The sequence below is a fragment of the Epinephelus fuscoguttatus genome, linkage group LG23, assembly GCF_011397635.1.
Source record: "Epinephelus fuscoguttatus linkage group LG23, E.fuscoguttatus.final_Chr_v1".
Classification (NCBI taxonomy): domain Eukaryota; kingdom Metazoa; phylum Chordata; class Actinopteri; order Perciformes; family Serranidae; genus Epinephelus; species Epinephelus fuscoguttatus.
In genome coordinates, this window is record NC_064774.1 from 10,713,039 (window position 1) to 10,739,149 (window position 26,111).

Below are 26,111 nucleotides of genomic sequence, written 5' to 3' on the forward strand. Positions count from 1 at the left end.
CACGAACGTGCGTCATGAATAACAGACGTTTTTTGATCAGTGGGTTTGACCAAAATCTAGATTCAATTGGCAAACTGATTGGTAAATCAGGGAAGAATGCAGTGTTTTGTTCGACAAAGTTGCGTATCTGAAGAAATAAGCATGTGGTATGTCGACTTTAGTTCGTAACTGCTGAAATTAATGAAAATATACTGTCAATTAAACGATCTTTAAAGGAATGAATAGCCCCTTTTACACTGCCAGATTTTTGGCGAATGTTGGGCCGTTTTGCGGCAAGCTGTGAGCGTTTAGACACACACAGAGCCGGACTGGCGAGCTGATCCAAGGTGCCCAATTTTCTGCTTCGTAGGGTAGTCATATTGGCAGAACCCTTTCAGTTTAAAAAGACCGAAGTGGCCTTCCGCCATGGGAGGGGCTGTTAATGACTTATGGAGGGAGCTGTTGATGACGCCGCACGTGCGAGCCACTGGTGGTGGATAAACAGGAAACAGCTGATAGCAGGAATTAGCGAGCAGCTAGTAGCAAGAGGGAAACACAAACCTGACAGACACTGAAAAGATGAGCAACTGGGGAGGCAAGGAATTGCATGCCCTCCTTGTCCTCGCAAACAAAGAGGCCATTAACCGTCAGATGACGGGAATGGTGAAGAACAGGCCGACTTGTGAGAGAATCGCCGAAGGACTGACCAGCCACGGCTTCCCTCCCACGTCACTGTTTACGTCACACGCTGAGCTACATGTTTTGTTACTTGCTCACGCCCCCCATTGCCCCGAAAACACCCAGTTTTGTTTTTATACTGCCAATGCTGAACGAAAACTGACTGGGCTTTCCTGCAAATTTGCACAATTCCTATTTAAAAAGGGCTAATGCCTTTCACACGCCACACCCAAAACCCTGCATCAGTTAGAGGTTGAGTAAAAGAGTGATATGCGACCAAAGGAGCTCGTAGAGAGCCAGAAAGCCAGCCAAAATGTTTCCTAACCACAGACCAAATTTTATGTGAGTGTGAAACTATTGGATCTTTTTTTTGTAGAACATGAGTGTGAGGTTACTGCCCCAATAATGGTTTAAGAAACTTAAATTCAGGTGTTTGGGGCAGGCAGCCAGTGCAACCGAAATGTTTACCAAAGTGTGCAAGACTGCGGGTCAGAGGGAGCTTAATGTCGAAGCAAGAAGAATGGCGATCAACTGAATGACCACTTGTACGCAGAATTGCTTCTACCTTTGCACGTCACAGCCTTAAAGGGATAGTGCACCCAAAAATGAAAGGCTCAGGTGAAGTTTTAGAGTCCTCACATCACTTGCGGAGATCCCAGGGGAGAGGGGGTAGCAACACAACTCCAGCTAAAGGAGGCTGACGGCGCATCAGATTCAAACGTCCAAAAACACATAATTAAAACCACAAAATATCTCCATACTGCTCATCTGTAGTGATCCAAGTGTCCTGAAGCCCCGACATAAAAAGTTCTTTGGAAAAACGTCATTTGAACTCTGTTTTTAGCCTCATTGTAGCCTGTAGCTCTGACTGCCCGTGCATGTTTTTCCAAACAACTTTTTATGTCGGGGCTTCAGGACACTTGGATCACTACGGATGAGCAGTATGGAGATATTTTGTGGTTTCAATTATGTGTTTTTGGACGTTTGAATCTGGGGTGCCGTCAGCCTCCATTAGGTGGAGCTGTGTTGCTACCTCCTCTCCCCTTGGATCTCCACAAGTGTTGTGAGGACTCTAAAACTTCACCTGAGCCTCCATCGGTATATGGGTGAGTAGATAATGGCTGAATTTTCATTTTTGGGTGCACTATCCCTTCAAACACAGATCTGCCCCAGCAAGTATCATATAACTAAACCAATCACAAAAAACAACCAGATTAGATTAGATAAGCTTAGAAGCATAAAAGTGATGGATTGGACAATTTGGAACTGGCTCTTATTCAATATGTTAAGAGAAAATGATACTAGGAAAGGTGGTACTGGTTGGTTTAGTTCCTCTCTGGGGAGAGATGTTTGACAGTGGAACATTGTCTAACTTTCTGTGTAGGAGTGTGGACTGAACAGCCACGGTGGGTAAAATAAAGTTTTCCGAGGGCTACCTTTTTGTACTTGGGTGTCAGATATGGTCTGAAAAATCTACTGAGATGTCTGGAAATTCGAGTCTGGAAAAGAAATGGAAAATGTGTAGAAACCTTGTACCCAGCTCGTTAAAATGTGCTTTTGAAACCGTCAATATAAATGGTTGATTTAAGTTTTCAGATCTAGAAAAAGGTTTTTCCCAAAAGTAAATGTAAAGCTGCAATGGATAATATCGTCATATATATCTAGATGTATTGATGTAGTCAGCAGTGTCTAGATTTTAAAATTATTTGTATCCATCAGTGGTTGTCGGAGCTTCTTCGGCTTTTATTAAAACCAGCACGTCATCAGGACTAACCAGCGTATTGTATAATTGTACATGTGCAAATGTACACAGATTCAGGTGCTTGTTTCCTGCATGTGTTTGTAAGGACACTCTCCGCTCCAGTTAACTTATAGTTGATCCGCGTTGTCTCTGGCAGGGCTGTGTTTACCGTGGAGCTGTACCTGCAGACGGAGCGAGCGCTGATTGTCGGAGCCGAAACACAGGAAACACAGCACGACTGGATCCAGGCGCTAACAAAGGTGACACAATTTGCATACAGCACACACACTCACACACACACAGTTACTCCCATTGCCTCCTTTATAAGTTTGTTTTTCACTTAAAGTTACAAAGAAGAAACTGTGTGAATGCGCCGCAGAAGTACAGCACATCCATCCAGTGCTTTTTTCATTCACTCTGCTACTTTGCAACACTGACATTGTCCTCAGTGAGCCCCGTGCTGCCTGTGCTGCTTTCAGTAAGACAAGTGGTTGGACTATCTCTCCCCCCACATGCTGACAGGATCTTGTAATAACACCCTACATAAATATGTCCCCTTTTCCCTTTTTTATCTCTTTAATCCCAGGCAACCCAGTCATAGATAGTGGGAGGTATAGCTGCATTAGTCCATATGTCTCTCCATCTGTACCACGGGCCTTCCACACCTCCGTATTTCAATTTGAATCACACAACAACAGCCAGACAGAGCCGAGCAGGAGAAATAATTCAACCAGGGACCAGAAACTGAGCGAAGGTTTATCCATGCAAAAAAAAAAAAGAAGCACCTGTTATTTTTTTTTTTTTTTGTCGTGAAACGCCACAGTTAAAAAAGTTTTATGTGTTTAATGTGAAAGTTCTCAATTCGCAGTGCTTCGTCCCGTCTAAAGTCGAGGGACTGGTGCAGAGAGACGGCGAGCTGATTGGCAGACTGCACTACAAAGAGGGCCATGACCTGTACCACTGGAGGGTGGGCTGGTTTATGCTGGAAGGCTCTGCCCTGTACTTCAGCCCAGGAGACGAGGAGGGAGAGGAGCAAGTCCTTCAACTCAAGCAGCTGCACGAGCTCAGTAAGGATGCTGCTTTTTGCATTTATATCTCTCACCATGTCTCGCAGCACTCGTTAACAGGTAACATATGCAGGTAAGTTAGGGTGCTTTCAGACCTAGAGTTGTCTTGCTTTGGTCTGAATCAGGGACTCATTTCGTCACGAAGTTGTATTATTGCCTAGAGTTTCACCTACACCTTCTCACCACAAACGAACTGCACCAGAGTTCGTTTTGTAACCGGAGCGAGACCACCTCTTCAAGAAGGTCTTGGTCCGGTTGTTTTGGTGCACACCTCAGTGTGATTGCTGTGTTTACACTTGCCCGAATGAACCGCACTGAGGGGGCAAACGAACTTGAGTTTGATTGAACTGAACCAAACAGGGCAGGTGTGAAAGCACCCTTTCATACCATACATAGCCTCCTCCATTTTGAACCCTTCAAGTTTCTCTATCTTCTCAAAGGTCAGCACTGTCAAGATAGTTTACAGAGGGTCAGTGGTGCAAATTCAGGTGTTCAAGTTCACTAATGTTAACAGAACAGTGTGTAGGATGTAGTGGCATCAAGTGGTGAAGACTGCAGATTGATTCCTTCAGTGCTCATTGTTCAGAAGGTTTTATGAGGAGCCGATTTGTCCACAGAGGTATCTTCCACTCCAGAACAAACAGACCAGGTGAATAAAACTGGTAAAAAACACTGAATAAAGCAATTTCATGTTACAAATCAGTGTTGCTCGGTTTGTTATCCCAGCACCTTCTAATGTGTGCTCAACTTTTTTCTTCGATAACTTAAGATCCAGGCATTCGGGAGGTTTATACCAGGAGCCGAATTATCTGCAGAGGTCTCTTCCTCTCCAAAACAAATGGACCTGGAATCTCATTCATAAAACAGTGCGTAGGGTCCATACTCAAAATGTACATATGGACAAAAGCCAAAAATGACGTGCGCCAAAAAATATTCGACTGCTTCTACAATCACCATCTGCGTTGCCAATTTCCCGTCTCCAAAGTGTTCGTAAGATTGTCCTATCAAGTCTTTTTTTGTAGATCGATGTCCCTGTGTAGAGCCAGTGTTTGGTCTGTCCGTTCTGGGCTACTGAAGAAACATGTAGGTACAACATGGCAGACTCCGTAGACAAGGACCAGCTCCCTGTGTAGATATGAACAGCTCATTCCGATGTACTGAAAACACAATAATTTTTGTACCATATTCCAATTCTGCCAATGACTTACTTGACTGAAACTCTTTTGCTCCTTGGGGAGCATAGGTCGTCCACGAACTTTCTCCAGCTGGTTCGGTGTTGGGCGATCTTCTCCGCTTCCTTCCAGGATGTTCTTGATTCCTTGAGTTCTGCCTCGACAGACCTTCTCCACGTGTTCTTTGGTCTTCCTGGCTTTCTTTTCCCATGTGGGTTCCAGGATAAGGACTGTCTGGTCGTGTTGGAGGGAGGTTTCCTCAAGGTGTGCCCACTCCAGCCCCATTTCCTGCGTTCGACTTCAAGTGGTTCTTGTTGCGTGGTTTTTCCAAAGGTCTTCATTTGTTATTCTATTTGGCCAGTGTATTCCCAGAATGTGTCTTAAGCATCTGTTTGGAAAGGCTTGCAGTTTTGTTGGTGGTGACTTTTGTGGTTCTCCATGTTTCTGCACCATCAAACAAGACGGACTTGATGAATTCTGCCAATATATCTCCCTAAATGCTGCACACTGGGCCTTTAAAGGCAGTAAAAGCAGTAAAAGGCCGATGAGTGTATACTTGAAAAACACCTTAAATCCATTTTAAACTCATTTCTGTTCAATGCATGTATCTCAGCTCTGTCCCAGATTTCCACAGCTTACATGAGCAAACAGTCCCTGGTTAAACAGCTTCAGTGGAGCTTTTAATACGCAATAAATCTAGTTTTAAAACCTCACTGCCTAAAATGACCACATCTGTATATGGTTGATATCGTCAGTGGTCAATTTCTGACATTCTTGCTTTTTAAAATTCACTTTCACCACTTTGATATACTGTGTAATTTTCTAAAAAGCCACCAATCCATAACGTCTTCCTCCTACTTGCATTTATAACTACTTAATGATGTGAGATGGAGGCATGTAAGCAACCAGTGTCAGAAGACATTTCGGCTTCAAGCACCATTACACATTTCTGTTGGATCTCTGCTCTAATTGGCCAGCTTAGTCTTCCATTATAAAACATCATCCTCTGAGGGGACTGGAGGAGAGTGAGAGGACGCCACATAAGTGTTCAGTTACTATGAGGTCAGGATAGGTCAATATAACAACGTCGAGCATCAGCCGAAGCAGAATTTATATTCTCCTGAGCTGTTCTCACACAATGTGGTATGAAAACACGATTTCAGAAAGAGCCATGTGACATTTGTTTGCTCTCAGCATAATAATATTCACAGTGTGATGGCAGCATTCTTTCCACTGCCCACCAACATTCATTTTGCCAATTTCTCCACACTGCTGGCAAGCCCGACTCATTTAAAAGATACTCAGTGGAGGGAAGCTGCCAGTCACGGTGCAAGGCTCAAAAGTTCACATGTACTTTTGCAGATTGATCAATTGCGCCAGTGTGATGTGCGAACAGAAGGAGGGGAGAATCAATGGATCTTTTTAATCCATTTACAGCTCGACGTGGATCAAATCGCGCAAAGTGCCGCCCCGTCTTCTCACCTTGGGCGGGATAAAGAACTGCAGCGGCGCTCATTTTTATTCCCGGCTTTCTCAAACCATATTTGTCACAGCCGAGGAGCTGTTAGCGCCAGAAGGGACTGTGTTTTGTCGGGGGGGATGGTAGGTTCTGGAGCACTGAAAGGATCCCTTTAGGAATCACAGTCTGTGACATGGGATTAACTGTTATTTTCTCCGCAGTGACACCACCGCATGAAAGGTGCCCCTGTGTAGCAGTGAGGGATTTAATAAATACACTTTTCAATTAAAATCACTACATGTTTCCAACATGCAGGGCTTCAGAATGCATCGGGAGTTATTTGCAAGTGTGCTGCAGTCTGTTCCTGGGTGTTTGACTTCAGGCTGGCAGAGTTGTTATCTTTTTCTGAATCTCTTCTCAGAACCTATGAAAGGGTTTTCATACTGGAGGTAAAGTGAACGCTCTAATCTGAGGCTTTTATTCTTTTAATCCTTAATGGTTCTGTATGTGACTTTTAGAAAATCATTATCAACACCCATCTCTGAGGTCTTTAAGTGAACTGCAGTCGGCCTCTTGTCGCTTGTACTCGATAGCTGATACCCAAGTGCTCGCTCATTGCTCAGTCGTATTTCAGGCTGCTTTCAGACCTAGAGTCGTCTCCTCTGGTCCGAATCAGGGACTGATTTTGTCACAAAGTTGTATAATTGCCTAGAGTTGGTTCGTGTTCTCACGGCAGCATTTTCAAGCGGACCAGATCAAACGCCTTGTGTGAGAAAGCTGCTCTTGATTGGTCAGAATTTCCATGTGGGAAAAATCCAGGAAGTAAACAAAAAGTTGAAGAAGAGTACACTTGCAAGATAAATGTGACACTTTCTAATGTCACAATGGAGGGACAACTACACAGGTTGATTTTAGCGCTGCTCATCGTGGACTATATTGCTGTCATTGTTCATTTTAGTCAAACCATACAGTTTGAAAACGAGGCGCGGCTCCAACTAGAAAACAATGTTTTGATGCATTGGATGTGCTGGATGTGCATGTTACGGCAGTACAGGAGGAGGTGCACATTAATAATCCTCCAGGACTGTAACATGCAGAATCTCAGACTTCCACTTGCATAAACCCCAGGGTTCACACAGGCAAGGGGCCAGTGACTCTGGGTGGTCTGGGATCAGAACCTCAGCGTTCTGGCACACTGTTCTGGCACTGTCTTGCTTTTGCTGAACTCAAGTTGCTTCGCGCTAAGTGAAGGTCTCTGCAGGGTCACCGCTGCAAAATGTTTGATGGAAACAGGGCATGTGCTGGGTTGTAGTCATTAGAAGACTCTACTTCGTAGCTAACGTAAGCTACTGTTAGATACTGTTAGCATTGTAGCAGAGCTGAAGAGAGGCGAGGCACTCAGGAATAGGTATAACATCAGTCAGCCTGATTTCTTTACATTAAAGTCAGTCCGCAGGCTGCTACAGGCAACCAAGAAAGTCTGGGAAAGTCAGTTTTTAAATTACATTACAAACTGTTCACTCATCGGCAATAAAAAGTGATTTATAATTGTAAAATGCTACATACAGAACATTTAACATTTAGGGGAACTAATGTTTTTTTCAACCTGGGCCCTATTTTCCAATCTGCTTTTGTCTAAATGAGTGATAGGATGTTCAGTATTTGACATTTCTCCAGTACGAAGCTAGGGCTGACCTGCCTGCAGCACGTGAGCGCGTGCTATATTAAATAATAGTACTAATTATTACTATTAATAATAGTACTAAAAGTACATTTTTTTCACACAGATAGGCTTGGATTGTTAGTATAATTATCCGACAACATAACAGAAAGGAGAAATGAACGTCTGTGTTTACCTTTAGCTGGATTCAGACATATTCCTCTGCCTGTTGCTGCTCCCTCTCTCTCTCCTCGTCCGCTCTTCAGTTTCAATGAGCTCTGCGTCCGTGTACTCCGTGTTCAAATAAATATGGGCGGTCATCAAATTCAAATGGCTCATCCAGATCCACTTGGTCAAAACTGGGTAAAAATTTAGCCATGACTACTCATAACAGAGTAACTCCTCGTGTTTGTAAGGTCACTCCAGCGGTAACTTCCTGCAACAACTCAAATCTCGCAAGATGTGAGATTTCAGAGCCAGACTTTCACTCTCTGAGTGTTTTGACTTGCCACAACAAACATGTCCGAATTTTTACCCGATTTTGACCAACTGGATCTGGATGAGCCATTTGAATTTGATGATTGTCTGTATTTATTTGAACACGGAGTACACAGAGTACACGAACGCAGAGCTCACTGAAACTGAAGGGCGGATGAGGAGAGAGAGGGAGCAGCAACAGGCAGAGGAACATGTCCGAATCCAGCTAAAGGTAAACACAGACGTTCATTTCTCCTTTCTCCTTTCTCCTAACAATCCGAGCCTCTCTGTGTGAAAAAAATGCACTTTTAGTGGATGTATTTTGACGTTGTTTGACGCTGTCTGAGTGCCCTATTATTTAATATGGCGCGCTCACGGGCTGCAGGCAGGTCAGCCCTAGCTTCGTACTGGAGGAATGTCAAATACTGAACATCCTATCACTCATTTAGATAAAAATAGGGCCCAGGTAGGAAAAAAATGTTAGCTCCCCTTTAACTGTCTGTCGTTTATTCTTTTTTCTCAACCCTATTAATAGGACAGCTTTTATTGTCTTTGGCGTATCCCTCCAATCATTTTATTGATCCCTGTAATAGTTCATTATTAATTTGTCATGGCTGTGAAGCACTTTGTAACTTTGTGTTTGAAAAAAAGTAATAAATTCACAAGTCAAAAAAACAAACAAAAAAAGCATCCTGCCCCCAAATAAGAGTGCACTGCCTCTTAAAATGGCTTCTCAGGGGCTCAGCTGTGTACTTGAGAGAGGATTGATCTTTTTCTGATGTCTCGTGTCAAGATGTCTGCCGCACAAATAACCAGAGCCAAAGTGAAAATGAGGGGGAAATGACAGATACAGTCTGATAATCATTAACCTGTCACAGTGCACAAATCAGCCTTTCCACCCAGAACTTTCTGAAATGAACGCTCTTTAAAACAAGATAAGCACATTAACTTTGAACTCGCTCGGTGCAATCTTCTCTCTGGATTTCTCTTAAGGCTGTGGCTAAATAGAGAAAAAAAATGTTAATCCATTCCTCTGCTCAATCATCTAAAAATTAAGATAGGCATCAGCACAAGACTGCAGTCCGGCATATTTAGCAGCAGTGTCCACACTGAGGTTCATTTAAAGGTATAATTAGATGTAAAATCCCTTTAAAGATGTAGAGCAATCACAGCTAAACTGTTAGTGAGGATTTATGTGTATTTGAGAGTTGACTTTATACTGAGTAACTGCTAATACCCAATTCTGATCAGACTCATATTTTTCTACTTAATGCAAGTACACACATTTAAAGTTAATAAAACCAATCCAGAGTAGCTACGAAGGAGCATGATTTTGAAAACGATGACATCAATGAATTCTCCAACTCCTTTCAAGAAGCCTCAATTATGTCGGACCTTCACCAAGTCAACTATCCCCATTTAGTTTTGTCTTGTGCACCTTCATGTACGTTAGGGAAGAAGAATATCGCTAGCTAGTAAACAAGGTTGCAAACACCGCTGGATCTACAATTCAAAGGTACATTCAAGGTGTTTGTTTGAGTGACACAAATGTTAACAACTGGATGATATTAACCTTAAACAGATAGATCAGTATCAACATATATGTCAGCTTTTTAGTGATAAGAAATACAAGTGCCAGAATAAATGTCGACATTGAAATTTTCTGCAAACCACAGATAAGAAACATTTGTACCTTATAATGTGGAGGATATATTGAAACTTTACATTTAAACAGCGCTGTGGTTAACATTTATGGTTTATGGTGAGGTTGACAATGTTTAATGTAATGTTTAGGGACCAAAAAACACTTGGTTAAAGTAAGGCAAAGATCATGTTTTGGCTAAAAATACTTTGTTTGGGTGACACAATCATGGCTGGAAATGCCACCTTTGTTTTGCCCAAAACACTCAGCTTCTGTGGGACAATCGCCACTGGAAATACCACTAATCTTGCTAAAAAAATCACCTGGTTTTGGTGGCATAATCATGGCTGGAAATACTGCCAGTGTCACCCCAAAAACACCAGATTATGATGGCACAATTGCCACTAGAAATTCAGCTGATTTCATTTAGAAAAAAACTGGTTATGGTGGCACACTCATGGCTGTAACCTTGCTGATGTACTGCTATAAAACACCTGGTTTTGGTGGCTAAAAATGCCACCTGTGTCTTGCTAAAAAACATCCAGTTACCATGGGACAACTGCCTCTGGAAATGCCACTAATCTTGCAAAAAACATCTGGTTTTGGTGACATAATCATGGCTGGAAATACCACCAGTGTCTTGCTAAAAACCACCAGGTTATTTTGGCACAATCACCACTGGAAATGCAGCTGATTTCTTGCTAAAAAACAAAAGAAAAACACCTGGTTTTGATTACATAGTCATGGCTGGAAATGCTGCCACTGTCTTGCTTAAAAGACAATGTCATTGTGACACAATTGCAACTGGAAATTCTGCTGATATCATGCTAAAAAACACCTGGTTATGGTGGCGCAATCATGGCTGAAAATGCTGCCTATGTCTTGCTAAACAACACCCAGTTACAGTGGCATTATTGTCACTGGAAATGCTGCTGATTCATGCTGAAAAATACCTGGTTTTGGTGGCAAAATCATGGCTGGAAATGCGGCCATTGTCTCACTATAAACCACCAGGTTATGGTGGCACAATTTGTACTAGAAATGCAGCTGATGCCTTGCTATAAACACTTGGTTTTGGTGGCACAATCATGGCTGGAAATGCTGCCACTGTCACCCCAAAAACACCAGTTTATGATGGCACAATTGCCACTAGAAATTCAGCTGATTTCATTTAGAAAACACTGGTGGTTGGAACTATTGCTGATGCATTGCTATAAAACACCTGGTTTTGGTGGCACAATCATGGCTAAATGTGCCACCTGTGTCTTGTTAAAAACATCCAGTTACCATGGGACAATTGCCACTAGAAATGTCACTGATGTTTTGCCACAAACACTTGGTTTTGGTGGCACAATCATGGCTGGAAATGTGGCCATTGTCCCACTATAAACCACCAGGTTATGGTGGCACAATCACCACTGGAAATGCTGCCACTGTCTTGCTTAAAAGACAATGTCATTGTGGCACAATTGCAACTGGAAATTCTGCTGATTTCATGCTAAAAAAAACACCTGGTTATTGGGCGACAGTCATGGCTGAAAATGCTGCCTATGTCTTGCTAAACAACACCCAGTTACAGTGGCACTATTGTCACTGGAAATGCTGCTGATTCGTGCTGAAAAATGCCTGGTTTTGGTGGCACAGGCATGGCTGGAAATGCAGCCATTGTCCCACTATAAACCACCAGGTTATTTTGGTACAATTGCAACTAGAAATGCAGCTGATGCCTTGCTATAAACACTTGGTTTTGGTGGCATAATCATGGCTGGAAATGCTGCCATTGTCTCACTATAAACCACCAGGTAATGGTTGCACACGTGCTACTAGAAATGCTGCTGATTCTTGCTGAAAAATACCTGGTTTTGGTGGCATAATCATGGCTGGAAATGCTGCCAATGTCTCTCTTAAAAAAAATTTTTTAGTAGCATATTTGCCACTGGAAATGCTGCCATTGCCATGTTATAAACACCCAGTCTTTGTGGCACAATTACCACTGAAAAAGGTTTTGGTGGCCCAGTCATGACTGGCTATGTTGCCAGTGTCTTGCTAAGAACTACCAAGTTATGGTGGCACAAGCGTCATTGAAAATGCGGCTCATTTATTGTTATAAAACACCTAGTTTTGGTGAGATGATGACGGCTGGAAATGCTGCTAATGTAATGCTAAAAACAGCCAGTTGTGGTGGCATGACCGTGGCTGGCAATGCCACCAATGTCTCACTAAATAAAACCATCTGGTTGTAGTGACACCTTTGCCTCTGGACATGCTGCCGTTGTCGTGCTAAAAAAATAGTCTTGGGGGCACGATTACCAATGAAAATGGCGGTTTTGGTGGCACAGTTGGCACAACATGTTCTTCTGGCGACTGGGCTGTGCTCACAATTCCGTTATAGCAATTAAACCCAGGTCTCTGTAAATATGTAATAATATAAAGTTATCATATAATACCTTCAAAAAAGAAACACTTAATGCTCAGACTTGAAATGTGCAGCAGCACCCGACGTCACCCTGATTTTAAAGGGTAAAAAAAAGGCATGTAAATCTCTTACAGGACGCCAGCACAAATTATGTCGAGAACAAGGCCGCAGACTTAGTTCCTTATCACCCAAACATATTAAGTAATAAAAAATTTCCCACTGAGCTGTTAGATGCATAAAAGAGGATTGCTGTGTGTTTGTTCAAACAACAATGACAAGTGTTTTGCATTTACCTGATAACACTGTTAATAAACCTCTCTCAAGTCAATATCAATCTCTGAAGTTCTCTGCTTTCTTCTCTTGGTGTTTGGATCTGAATGAGAAAACAGTGCCCTTGAAAATCTGCCAGAGAAAATAAAAAGCAAATTAGTCGTTAAGAGAGACTTTTGGGGATTAATTGTTTTTGCTTTTTCACTCAACATACAAAGGACGTGTTAGTCAAAATAATACTGTTGTATGTAGTGGTTTTTTTTACCAGTCCTCTGAACAGAGCTGATAACTGTTCAGATGCAGATGGAGATGCTGAGATTGTGGTATTTGGAGGAGGGTATAGAAAGCGGCAGTTGTTCTTCTTTGTAATGTGATTACTATGAAATTATCCATTGAAGATACAGTACACAGAACTTACAGTCCATAGATCGGATACATTTTTATGGGATTACAACTGCCACAACTTGAGGCTCAATGTGGAGGTTAACCCAAGTTCCTGGGGTCATTGAATTTTTAGAATCAGGCAATTTTGGGATTAAAGAGTAGTTCAACCTTTTCAGAAATGATTTCTATCTTCTCAGGAGTTGACCTCGATAAGATGTTCGACACCACTCTCATGTCTATGGTAGGAAGCTACTGTACGCAGCTGTTAGCTTAAACCACAACGTGTCGTTTTTACAGTTTGTTTTTTGTATCGCTTGAACAAACAGGATCTGATGTAGCTAGGAGCTAGTTAGCCTATCACTTATCACTTACCACAGTGTGTCATTTTTACACCATTCTTTTTTATATGTTGTTTTTATACTTTAGTTTTTTATACAAACATGATGAGTTAGCGTAGCTTAAACCACAACGTGTTGATCTTGAATTCTGGTTTTTACCTGGATTAAACTAACATTATGTAGAGTTGGAAGCAGCTAGTTAGCATAGCTTAAACTACAGTGTGGCTTTTTTTGTAGGTTTTTTGTCTTTTAATTATTTATTTCCATTTTTTTTATAATGCTTACTCAAATATGACATAACCTAGCTCAGCCAGTTCGCTTAGCTTAAGCCACAAAATGTCGTTTTTACACTTTGGTTTCTGTATGGATTTAATAAACAAGATTTAATGTAGCTAGCAGCCAGTTAGCATACCTTAAACCACAGTGTGTCGTATTTTTTACACTTTCTCTGTTTTTATACTTTAATTTTTATATAAATATGATGAGTTAGCAAAGCTTAAACCACAACCTGTCGTTTTTTAAACATGTTTTATAACAGTTTTTATACTTTTTTTTTAATAAACATGATAAATTAGCTTAACTTAAACCACAACTTGTAATTTTTATATTTTGTTTTTGGTCTGGATTAAACTAACACAATATAAACTAGATAGCAGCCAGTTAGCATAGTTAAACCACAACACAACATTTATTTATTCATTTATTTGTATGGGTGACACAAATATGGCATAACCTAGCTCAGCCAGTTAGCTTAGGTCAAGCCACAAAATGTCGTTTTTACTCTTTGGTTTTTGTATGGATTAAACAAACAAGATCTAATGTAGCTAGCAGCGAGTTAGCATAGCTTAAACCACAGTGTGTCATTTTTTACACTTTATCTGATTTTATACTTTCATTTTTACACAAATATGATGAGTTAGCATAGCTTAAACCACAACGCGTTGTTTTTTAAACATCTTTTATAACTGTTTTTATACTTTTTTTTAATAAACATGATAAATTAGCTTTGGTTTTTGTATGGATTAAATAAACAAGATCTAATGTAGCTAGCATCCAGTTAGCATACCTTAAACCACAGTGTGTCATTTTTTTTTACACTTTCTCTGTTTTTATACTTTCATTTTTATACAAACATGATGAGTTAGCATAGCTTAAACCACAACATGTTTTTTTTTAGATCTTTTATAACTGTTTTTATACTTTTTTTTTTTTTAATAAACATTATAAATTAGCTTAGCTTAAACCACTGGTCTGGATTAAACTACCACAATATAAAGTAGATAGCAGCCAGTTAGCATAGTTAAACCACAACATGTCATTTTTACACTTTGGTATGTGTCTGGAATAAACAAACGTGGGGTTTGTTTGTAAATCCAATCTGACTCTACAATAAAATGAGAGCGCTATTGTTCGAAGTAACAGAGCGCTCTATTTCTAAATCAGTTAACAAATGGTTAAAATAATCACACATTCACTCCATCTGCCCAGACAGAGTGTCAAGAGTGTTAGCCATACTGATGATTGTCTTCTCTTCTAACTGTTGGTAATAAAGCAAATAATACCCTTTTCCACCAAAATTGGCGCACATACATCTGTGTTTTTTAACACAGGTAAACCCGCCAAAAATAGGCCATAGACTCCTTTCCCATTGTCAGTGGACCAGAGCTGTGTACTTATCTGTCTTTCAAAGGTGCAGACTAATTTGGATCGATGTTTGACTGCTGCTTTGGCGGAGATGGAGGGTATTTTGTGGCTGCACGTCATTGCATCTTGCCGGTAAAGGGGCTAAAATTAGCACGTTCACTTGGGTGTTTCCATCAATGCCGATCAGAGCCAGGGTGTGAATGCCCATTGAAGCATTTCCTATTGAATTAACAAGCCAGATGTTAGAGGTTGCTTTTGGTTTTTTTGTGCATGTGTATTTGCCCTTTTGACCAAAAAAACCATGCCTTATTTAGTAATTGCTTACCGTGCAGGTCGCTACGTACAGTAGCTCTATTAATCTCAAAACATGAAGTTTTCATTCAGGCAAAGTCCAGGCTGTTCTCTTTTTGCTCGTTTCTTTTGAGCACAACCAGTGTGAACTTGAGTGAGATGAAAGTGCCAGATGTTGTTGCTTGGAGATTTGTGACTCAACTGCAAAGCCTCATATCTTTTTTTTTTTTTTTTTTTTGGTACTTTTTCTGTTGCGTGTGTGATTGTTGCCATGATCCAAGCTGCTGTTTGAACCCAGAGAAGAGATTATGGCAGAGATTTTGAGTCCCTCGGCCCAGTCTTTCTGTAACCTTGCACTGTTACTTTAAAAGTTTGATTGTACAGATGGAGAACGGCAGGGACTCTGTGTCTGTGTGTTAAATACTCCCCTCAGTGCGGTCTTGTTTGGTCTCACTGCGACCAACTTTATGTAAAGCTTGATGACCATTGACACTTGTATTTATACGCCACTTCCCTCTCTTGTTTAAACCACCTCCAGTCGTGCCCACGTTTCACACTACAACAAAGAAATGCTGTTAACTCCAACTGGATGCATTTGCCATTCGACTACAGCACTGTTCCGTCTCTTTTCTTTCCACTATACATCTGCACATTGGACTCGCCAGATATGTCTAGACATATTGTGCGGTGTATTATTTGCAGTGATTGACTTAAAAAGTAAATGAATACTTAAGAGAAAGGAGACCTTTCAGTGACAGGTAATGAATGCATTTTCAAGTTTCATGGCGAAAGCTTCTAAGCGCTCGTGCTTTTGCAAATGTCAGACCTAAACACATTACTTTGCATTAGCACAGAACGCGTTGCTCTTTGAACGTACACAGTTTTGGAGGCTGCATTTCCTTCAACTTGTTGCCCCTTTTCTTTCTCCCCACAGCTGTCTCCACACATACGGAGGGTGAAGACAAGATCCAAGTCCTGCTGATGGTGGAGGGAGGGAGGTATGTCAGTCTCTGGGAAACAAAAAGTGCTAATTGGCAACGTGTTTGCGGTAGGACAACATGATACATTATGCAACGCTTTGATTTTGCCTTTGTCTTGTTAGTCCGAATGCACTTTACCTACTGTAACCATCCGCGGTAATCAAAGTCTCGCTCGACTGCCTGCTTCAGTTACACAGAAGGTGAGACAGCACGTAACACAAGCCAGCAGTCTCCCTTTTAGAGTAATCCAACGAGACTTTCCGTTAATTGCTCTTCGTTTGTGTGTTTTTGATGAAACCTCGTGGGAAAACGGGTGGTTGTTTATAGATGTGTGTTCTGCCGAAGCACTTTTGGATTCCTTTAATCTTGTCGGTTGTTTATTTAATGACTAAGCAGTGCTTTTCCAAATATATGAACAACTTAAACATCTTGAAATCTGAAACACCATATTGTTACTGCAAATTATATCATGGTGTGCTTCATTAATGAATGACTCCTTCTTTGTTATATCTCTCTCTTTAATAGAACAGTTTACATCCACGGCTTCAACAAGATGGACTTTGCACTGTGGCGCTCTGCCATCACACTGGCTGCCGGCACAGATGGCAAGGCGCTCAGCGACCAACAGCTGACTAAAAATGGTGTCCCCATTATAGTCGACAGTTGCATTGCTTTTGTAACCCAATATGGTGAGCTACATTGTGCTTACGAGGAGAGAAAAAGTTTTAAAAAATATTTTTGCATGATCATTATTATGATTTCCCCTCGAGGACCTGATTCATTCAGTATGCTGCATCGTGATGAGAATTTCATGCTTTCTAATGTTGTCTAGCAGAATGTTGTGGCATTACCCCATCTCTCTGTTTCACCATATTGTTTTTCAGAAATGCAGAGTATGTAGTCCAACTTTTCACTGCAACATTACTGCAGGATACAAAATTATTTGCCAAATATAAACACATGAAATCTGTATTACACAGCGCTCAATGCATGATAAATTCAAAAGGGCACTAATACCTGTATGGTAGCTTTTTAAATGGGATGCAGTGTAGAACTTTTTCTCTCCATTTATCGTCTCATAACCCCTCAGATTTATCTTGAGATAAAAAAGTAGACCAAACACCGATAGTAAAGCTCTGCTTATGTCTTGATGCAACAGCATTATTTATCTAATAATATACTAGATGCTATACATAGTAATAAATTAATCATAGGGGACGTTTGCAAAACCAGATACTTCAAAGGGTATCTGCCATGCTTTTCCTCATTTTCTGTCAGTTATATAATGTTACAATGCTAGAAGTTCATATTAGATGTGGCCAAAGTTTCAAATAATGAGGGAAACGTATGTAAAAGGAATTCCTGTGAGCAAATCCTCAGGCTTCAAACTCGTCCAGTGTTTTTTACTGCTTTCAATACAAGCTCACATCAGCTTGTGACAGATTTCTTTATATGATCATCTGCTCTAGGCACGCTACTAAAAGTGCTACATGTAGCTACATGCTAATGTTGGGGAAACCTGTAATCTTGGTTGCAGATGTTATTAATTATTTCCCGATTTAGGATCATATTCCTCTTGGAGCATGTCCGATTGTGAAGATCTTTGAATAGAAGCTTTTATTGGTGATTTTTCACAGTAGTAAATGTAGCTATAATCCTTTACAGTCATTCCCCAGCTGCAAGTACACTGCTACATGTAGCTACAGGCTTACATCAAGGAAACATATAATCTTGGTTGCAGATATTACTAATTTTTTCCCAATTTTGGGTCATATTCCTCCTGTTAACCCGTCTGGAATTTTGAATAGTAGCTGTTATTGGTGATTTTTCCACAGAAGACAGTGTAGCTATAATCCATTATAGTCGTTCCCCAGTTGCAGGTAAGTTGACACTGCCACAAGTAGCCTCATGCTAACGTCAGGGAAACATGTAATCTTGCTTCCCGATGTTGATTTCTGGCAGCCGGAACATGTCTGGTTGTAAATATTTTGGTTTAGAAGCTTTGATTAGGGATTTTTCATTGTAGAAAGTGCCACTATACTCCGTTACAGTCTTTTTCCAGCTGCAAGTACACTGCTACATGTAGCTACATGCTAACTATAAGGATAAATGTAATCTTAGTTGGTGATGATGTTAATTCATCCCTGATTTTGAAACATGTTCTTGCTGGAACATGTCCAGTTGTGTTAACAAACTTTTTGTGGTGTTTTTTTTAAATGGGAGAAAGTGCTACTATAGGCAGTCATTCCCAAACTCCAAGTACACGGTTGTGAAGATTTTTAATAGAAGCTTTTACTGGTGATTTTTCACAGTAGAAAGTGTAGCTATTCTCAATTACAGTCATTCCCTGGTTTCATGTACAATGCTACATGTAGCTACATGCTAACATCAGGGAAACATGTAATCTTGTTTATCATATTCCCACTGGAACAGGTTTGGCTGTAATGATCTTGGTTTTGAGGCTTTTTTGGGGTATTTTTCATTGTAGAAAGTATAACTATACTCTGTTAGAGTAGTTTCCCCGCTGCACGTACACTGCTACATGTAGCTACATGCTAACATTAAGGAAATATGTGATCTTGGTCGGTGATGTTGTTAATTTTTTCACCAATTTTGGATCATGTTCCTACTTGAACATGTCTAGTTGTGAAGATGTTGACTAAGAAACTTGATTGGCGATTTTGCACATTGTAAAAATGCCACTATACAACTACATTACAAGCATTCACTGACTGTACAATTGCTACCTGTAGCTACATGCTAATATCAAGGAAACCTGTCATTTTGGTTGCAAATGTTGTTAATTTCTCCCCGATTTCAGATAATAGTCCTACTGGAATATGTCTGATCCTCATGATTTTCGGTTTAGAAGCTCTTATTGGTGATTTTTCACAATAAAACGTGCTGCTGTACTACGTTAGTCATTCCCTGGCTTCATTGACGATGCAGAGATGCAGAGATACACTTTTTCGGGAGGCGAGCTTAAAAAGATAGGTACTAAAATAGAGCATTTGAGACAGAGGGTGAATACAGGTGTTCCAGCACTGACGGTATAAGGAAAATAAATTTAAACCGTGTTCTAGAAAAAAAACAAAATACAGGTGTGAGCCTCAAATAAGGATCATATGTTTTCCAGATTTTGTTATGCGGGACTTTTACGAATAATTACATAATTTTAAACCGCTGTACAGATAGTTTAACTGAAGCAAAGGATCTGAGTACTTCTTCCGCCACTGAATGACTTGAATTAGGTCACCAAGGGCACTTATACAGTGGCATTATGAGTGATATGCAATATAATGAGGGACTGGCATAAAAGTCAACTCTGACAGAAACTGCAAAGTGGTACAGAAGGTTAATATACCTTGCAGCTGCAATTTTATTCTACCTGCAATTTTGATTCAAATGTGCTTATGTAACATTATTAAATCCCACAGCTTATCATCCAGGAGGTTGGTTATTACCTTATAATTGTATATAGCTACATAGAAATCCATGTGCTGTCATTAGCTGTTGCAGATACCACACATTAGACAGTGACTTATGCAGACGTCAAGAACGAGTGCTTTTTTTGATTATGTAACCAGGCTTGTGCCAGGAGGGGGTCTACCAGAGGCCAGGGGACCCTGGTCGAGTGTCCCAGCTCCTGGAGGAGTTCACTCGGGATGCTCGCAATGTGAAGCTGAGGGAGAAGGAGCACCACCTGGAGGATGTGACGGACACCCTGAAGAGCTTCTTATCCCAAGCTGAGGATGCACTGCTGACCAAGGAGCTGTATCCATACTGGGTGTCAGCTCTGGGTATGTGAGGCGCCTGGTGGAGGCGGGAGCGCAGGTTTATTGGCGAGACATAATAAGCAAAAATATGCCCGTGTTAAACGACTTGTGGTGAATGGTTATATTCTAGTAATTCGCTCCGTGTATTTTGGTTTGTAGCATGTCAATGTTCAAGGTCTCTGGACAGAAGAGACACAATTTCATCATCGCAGATTAAGAAATATAAAATGTTCTAATTTGCTTCAATAATTTAAAAAGTGTATTATGACCCTCATTTCCTTTATGTGTCCATGGTCGTGTCTCAGCTTGCCCTTTATTATATTTGGCATTTTCACTGCAGTTCTCATCCGTGTGGTTTTTATAGATGAGAAGGACGAGAGGCAGAGAGTAAAGAAGTACTCCACTTTCATAGAGAGTTTGCCAAAGATAAACAGGTCAACCCTTGATGCTGTGCTCCAACATCTGTACAGGTACACACACACACACACACACACAAGCTCACACACTCTTCAAACTGCAGACACATTTAAAGCTTTGTACTAGCGAGGCTATTTCAAGGTCAAGGTCGCTGTGAGGATAAAGTTTATTATGCTGAAGGGGAGATGCACGTGGTCCACTTCAAAAAAAGAACATGAAGATGCCAAAACAACATTCAACAATGTAGTTCACCAGACAAGTAGGAAGTCACACAAGAGCACACTGACTGTACATCCTGACGGTGGAAAGTATATTTACTCAAGTGTGCTGTATCTAAATACAACTCACCCAGCTACCACAGCTTGTGTGTTGATGCAACAGTATGTGATATATAATAATGTATAAGTTATAGGAGACATTTCACTGCAGAACATTTTGCTGATAATACTTCTGTACCACTTAAAAGGGTTATTAAACACAGAACTTTTCCTTGTAATGGAATAGTTTATCATTGCTGTACTGGTACTTATACTCAAAAGTTGTGTATGTAACTTTTTACATGCATTAATCATTTTAATTGCCAACTGGTGAACAGATTGTAAAGTAACTTAAAAACTGAGACCCTCCCCACCTTTCTCGGTTTCCTATAACAGCCTGTGGATGAGGGCTGAATTTCAGCACTTGATACCTTGAAGTATGAAAAGTAAGTACCAGTACCAAGTAGTATTGGACAATCTACAGTCAAATGATGCCTGTATTTGATCCTTTTTGGGCTGGGGTGTGATTTCGGACCATCTCAACACCCCGTTGGATCAGAAAACTTTCTGTTGCTGCCATCTCCGGAGCTGCTCTCCTTCTTGTCAGTTCAACATCTGCCTGGTTAGCAGGAGCTAACACAACAGCAGCCGCTAACGTCAGACACAGACCTTTTTATGGTCCCAATAAACTCTGACATTTAACCAATTAATAACTGCTAGGTAACATTAGCCGTGTGATGCTAACAGGTAGCCCTGTCACTGTATGTGGCAGTTGTAAGGTGGACTCTCCCAACTGTCCCCAGCGTGGAGCTTACACTTCCACAGCAGCAGCTAACGTTACAACCCATATAGTCTTTGGGAAGTTGGGCGCGGTGTATTTGACAGAACTGGGAGTTAAGTGTGCCGAGATGCCACCAAAATGTTTGAAAGTATGGCAAAACTACACGCCACTCCATTCATATCATGGTTATCAGGTGATGAAAAAAAAAATCTAGAAGAAATGCCGACAGAAACATTGTGATACTGTGATTTTAGCCAACTCATGTTAGCTAACGTTAGCTGGCTTACTACAGTGGACGAATTGCTTGCTAGCCAACATAGCAAAATACTGTCTAGAATGGGTAACATCAGCTAATTTGTCCAGAGTTGTGGGGCTTGTTTGCGAATTACTTTAACAGCTACAAAACAACAAACACCAGAACCATGTGTTAGCTTAGTTACATGTAGCTGGGCAGCCAACAAGCTAACTATGACCAAAGCTAAGGTTAGCCAGCTAACTGTAACTTAACTAATAAACATAGATCTGCTGTTGGTTAAAGTCATTTGCAAATGGCAAGCTTAACGTATTCTCATAGAACGGTTCGTATGATTTCCTATGAACGAGTGCCCCATGAATGACATTGAGTCCTTCACATGCAGCTACATTATTAACGTAAAGATACGGAGGCTAGGTTTATGCAAGTTAAGTTACTGTGGTTAGGTTTAGGAAAGGGAATATGGTGAGGACGTACCTTAAAATGACTCAAAGTTCACTAGATTCTGATCACGCATCTCCCGGGGAAAGTTTCTGTGACCTATCCACAACCCTTACCTGTGTCCTTACAAGACCGCTTCGTCCAGAAGCATCATCTAGAAACTTTAAATAGAAGAGTTGAGTACTCCTTTCACCACATGCACATCTATTTTATGACTTGAATTAGGTCCCTCACCACAGCGTGACTCATCTTACCCCTCTGTTTTCTTGTTGGATGGATGTGATACGGTCCATAACCAGACTGAGCAGAGCAGCCACTGGACGCTGTTGTAGAATCTTAATGGCACTTAATGGGACATGAAAGTGAGGCTTAACTACTTTTGCCAAATTATGCATTATAACTCATTAGAATAGCAACAAAGTGTTCAATAGCTCTTGTCTTCATTGTGTCTTTGATTGGACTGGTGGCTGATAGAACAGGTGTAGCTCTACAGATGCTTCACTTCATCACAGGCGTAACAAGTGTGGAGACTCGAAGGTCCTGCTCTCTGAGTGGCCCTAGGGTTGCTATTTGTCACTCGCTGATTAGCCTGTTGTCCTTTCTGCTCTGCTAATGACCCGCTCTGCCCTCTATTGTGTGGCTTTCTTCCGGCCAGTCGAGTCGGATGCTCTCTCAGATTTCGTCAGGGTTACTGTGCCGTATGTGGAGTGGATATGGTGGCAGGTACTTCAAATTATACAAAGCTAATTTAATCACTGACACAATAGCCCCCTCAGGTTGAGACTGATGAATCACATATTGTCTTCAGCAATGTCGGCATTTTGCAAGTAAGACAGATCAAATTGATCACAGTCAAAAACTCAGGCAATTAGCAAACACACAGATAAAGCCCAAGATATACAGTAAATACTTTAGTGATATTTTTAAGCTATGGGAGCCTTTTGTTATTGGAAAACGATATATTCCAAGTTTCTTTTAAGGGGTCGTACACATGCAGCATCTTTAACCTCCTTGAAAACGGGAGGTCCGGTGCTGGGCGCTACTCTTGTGCCTACTCTGTGCCAAATTTCAAGGGCGTGTAGACATGCTATGTCTAAGGTTGCTAAGCTACCATAACTAGCACCGTATTGAAGCCTGCTTAGCAGAAATTCTGAGTGCAGACCTGATCTTCTTCCACTGTGTATAAGGGCCAAAAATATCGTCCGTGGGACAGATATAAATCTATTGGTAGCCCTGCACTAAATTAATCAACTTCTTCTGTCAACTGTGATTGGTTGTTCCTCACCACATGATATGCGGTGCACGCTGCTACGTTCCAGAAGTGGAACTTGGATTATTACCTTGGCGCAAATAGCTATAGATTCATTACAATGTTTAGTTTTGAAAAATATCGAGTCATGTTGCTCTTCTAATTTGTTGTACCCCAAAAAAATGTACAAATGACCCCCAAAGCACTTAAAGATATGCAATTGAGTGGTATACTGCTTACTTAATGCACACTTCAGTTACATCAATGGCATACGGTAGTTATGACGAACCTAGTGCCAGATTTAGCGTTGAAACTGCTACCTTTTATTGTATAGTATTGTCACATGGTCAAGTACAGACTAAACATTGGATAACATCAACATACATATTACTCATTCAATTGCTAGTGACTATTTCACAAATAAAAAGCAAGGGCCTGTTCTCTGCTCGAGAGAGAGCGGGCCCTCCCACTGCCAGTAGCAACATTACCAGTTAGAGAAATAAGAAGAGGATACACTTCATTCAGTTTTCGTCACTCTGTTGTCATTAGTACCTTTTACACTGCCAGATTTTCCGCGAACGTTGGGCTGATTTGCCGGCAAGCTGCGAGCGTTTAGACACACAGAGCTGGAATGGCGAGTTGATCCAAGGTGCCCAATTTTGGCCTCGTAGGGTAGACATGTTGGCGGAACCCTTTTTAGTTTAAACAAATCGAGGTGGCCTTCCGCCACGGGTTGGGCTGTTGAAGACTTGTGGGAGGAGCTGTTGATGACGCCGCACGTGCGACCCACTGGCGGTGGATAAACAGGAAACAGCTGATGGCAGGAATTAGCGAGCACCTACAGTAGTAGCAAGAGGGAAACACAAACCTGACAGACACTGTAAAGATGAGCAACTGGGGAGACAAGGAATTGCGCGCCCTCCTTGTCCTCGCAAACGAATAAGCCATTAACCGTCAGAACGGGCCAACTTACAAGAGAATCGCTTAAGGACTGAGCAGCCACGGCTTCCCTCCCATGTCACTGTTTACGTCACACGCTGAGCTACACATTTTGTTACTTGCTCACGCCCCCCATTGCCCTGAAAAGGCATTCTGTATAAAACAAAAGTAGGCAGGTGGCATTTTGCTGCACTCCCTGATTTTGTTTTTATACTGCCAATGCTGAAAGAAGACTGATTGGGCTTTCCTGCAAATTTGCACAATTCCTATCTAAAAAGGGCTATGTACACACAGGCCTGAAAAACACACACACGCACAGACAGGACCTAGATATGTATTAAATGGAGAGATCTCAGAGTGAGGGGGCTGCCTTGGACAGGCGCCCAGAGCAGTTGGGGTTCGGTGCCTTGCTCAAGGCCACCTTGGCAGTGCCCAGGAGGTGAACTGGCACCTCTCCAGCTACCAGTCTGTGATCCATATTGGGTCTGGGACAGGGACCCAATCCAAGTCCCTATGGACTGACCTACTGCCACCATGAAAAGTAAAGCAAGGACCCTCCAAATCACTGAATCCGCCCCTGAAAAACACCAAAGTCGCGACGATATTTGAGGAACAGACGGACAGAGATTCCTTGCTCTATCGTTACATTTCACCACTTTCACTTATGGATGCTGTGAACAGTGAGCTTTATGTGCAGACATTTCTCGTGATAAATCATTCAGTCAGCCTTACACAGGGGGCTCAGAGCCAAGGAGGCTAAAGCTAGCATCTCCACTTGGATCCTGTCCTGCGGCTGCCCCCACACCACAAACCTGTTCTCCACCTCTACTTCCATTTGATACCAACACTCTGCTGTCTTGATGTCTCATTCACTGATGCTCACATTACACAAGTGCTCCCTCGGAAACCCGCCACGGAGAGTCGTGATTAAGCTGCATTATGTTAATGATGTAGATTGTTTGGAGAAGACTTAATTGGCCCTTTGCTGAATTTGGGCCGAGGCCGAACATTTCGCTCGGCTCTCTGTGTCTGAGTGTACAGTTTGTGTGGGCATGAGAGAATGAGAGCGTTATTGAGCAAGGGACTGTTTGTGTTGATCTGTTTCTGTGTGTGTGTGTGTGTGCAGGTACATTTGGGTTATTCTAACCACGTTTCTCTCTGTGATTCAGGATTCAGCAGTGTTCCCACCTCAACCACATGCCGAGCGAAAAACTGGCTTCTGTCTTCTCCTCCTGCTTGTTCCAGACTCAGGGACAAACCCCACAGGAAACGAGCGTCGTCCATGACCTCATCAGCAACTACATTACACTCTTCAGTGTGAGTCAAGAACTCTTTATTTATTACTTGCCTTTTGATGGTGTCGATACTGGTGAGGGACTGAGTTAGACAGCATCTGATTCCTGTTGCATAAACACTCATAACATAATCAGTAAAAAATATTATTATATAGTCAAAAAAAAAAAAAGTTTTAATCTGACATACCAATCACGAAAACCAGCTGTTACAGTTCACAGTCAGATATGGAAACCAGAGTCTTTGCCGACTGTGCTCAGCACACGTCTCCAGAAAACACAGATTATATGGAAAAAACAGGTCACCTAGAACAACAACTACCGTCGGAGTCTTGTTCAGGACACTTTTCGCTGGAGGCAAAATGAGGCCAGGCTTATGACTGAGTTTGTTCCATATCTGAGGAGCTGTTTTGGTAGCAGAAAGAAAAACATAACCGATCGATAAAAAATAAAAATATGATTTTTTTTTTCTCCTCAAACTGGGCAGTCTGTGGTCGTTCTGCTGCTG

At 41.5% G+C, this 26,111-nt stretch overlaps 1 protein-coding gene across 8 annotated transcripts in view; it reads left to right on the top strand.

The window, feature by feature from the left end:
- The window catches only part of arap2 (ArfGAP with RhoGAP domain, ankyrin repeat and PH domain 2), a 253,644-nt gene that overhangs the window by 178,268 nt on the left and 49,265 nt on the right, over positions 1-26,111 (top strand). For all 8 annotated transcript variants that reach the window (XR_007448601.1, XR_007448602.1, XM_049568438.1 and 5 more), the window contains exons 17-23: positions 2,556-2,658; positions 3,267-3,465; positions 16,153-16,216; positions 16,724-16,887; positions 19,786-19,998; positions 20,339-20,444; positions 25,481-25,628. Coding sequence is in view for 6 of the 8 variants with exons in the window: in XM_049568438.1 (XP_049424395.1) it covers positions 2,556-2,658; positions 3,267-3,465; positions 16,153-16,216; positions 16,724-16,887; positions 19,786-19,998; positions 20,339-20,444; positions 25,481-25,628 (997 nt within the window). In the remaining 2 variants the exon portion in view is untranslated. The remainder of the gene's footprint in view (positions 1-2,555; positions 2,659-3,266; positions 3,466-16,152; positions 16,217-16,723; positions 16,888-19,785; positions 19,999-20,338; positions 20,445-25,480; positions 25,629-26,111) is intronic.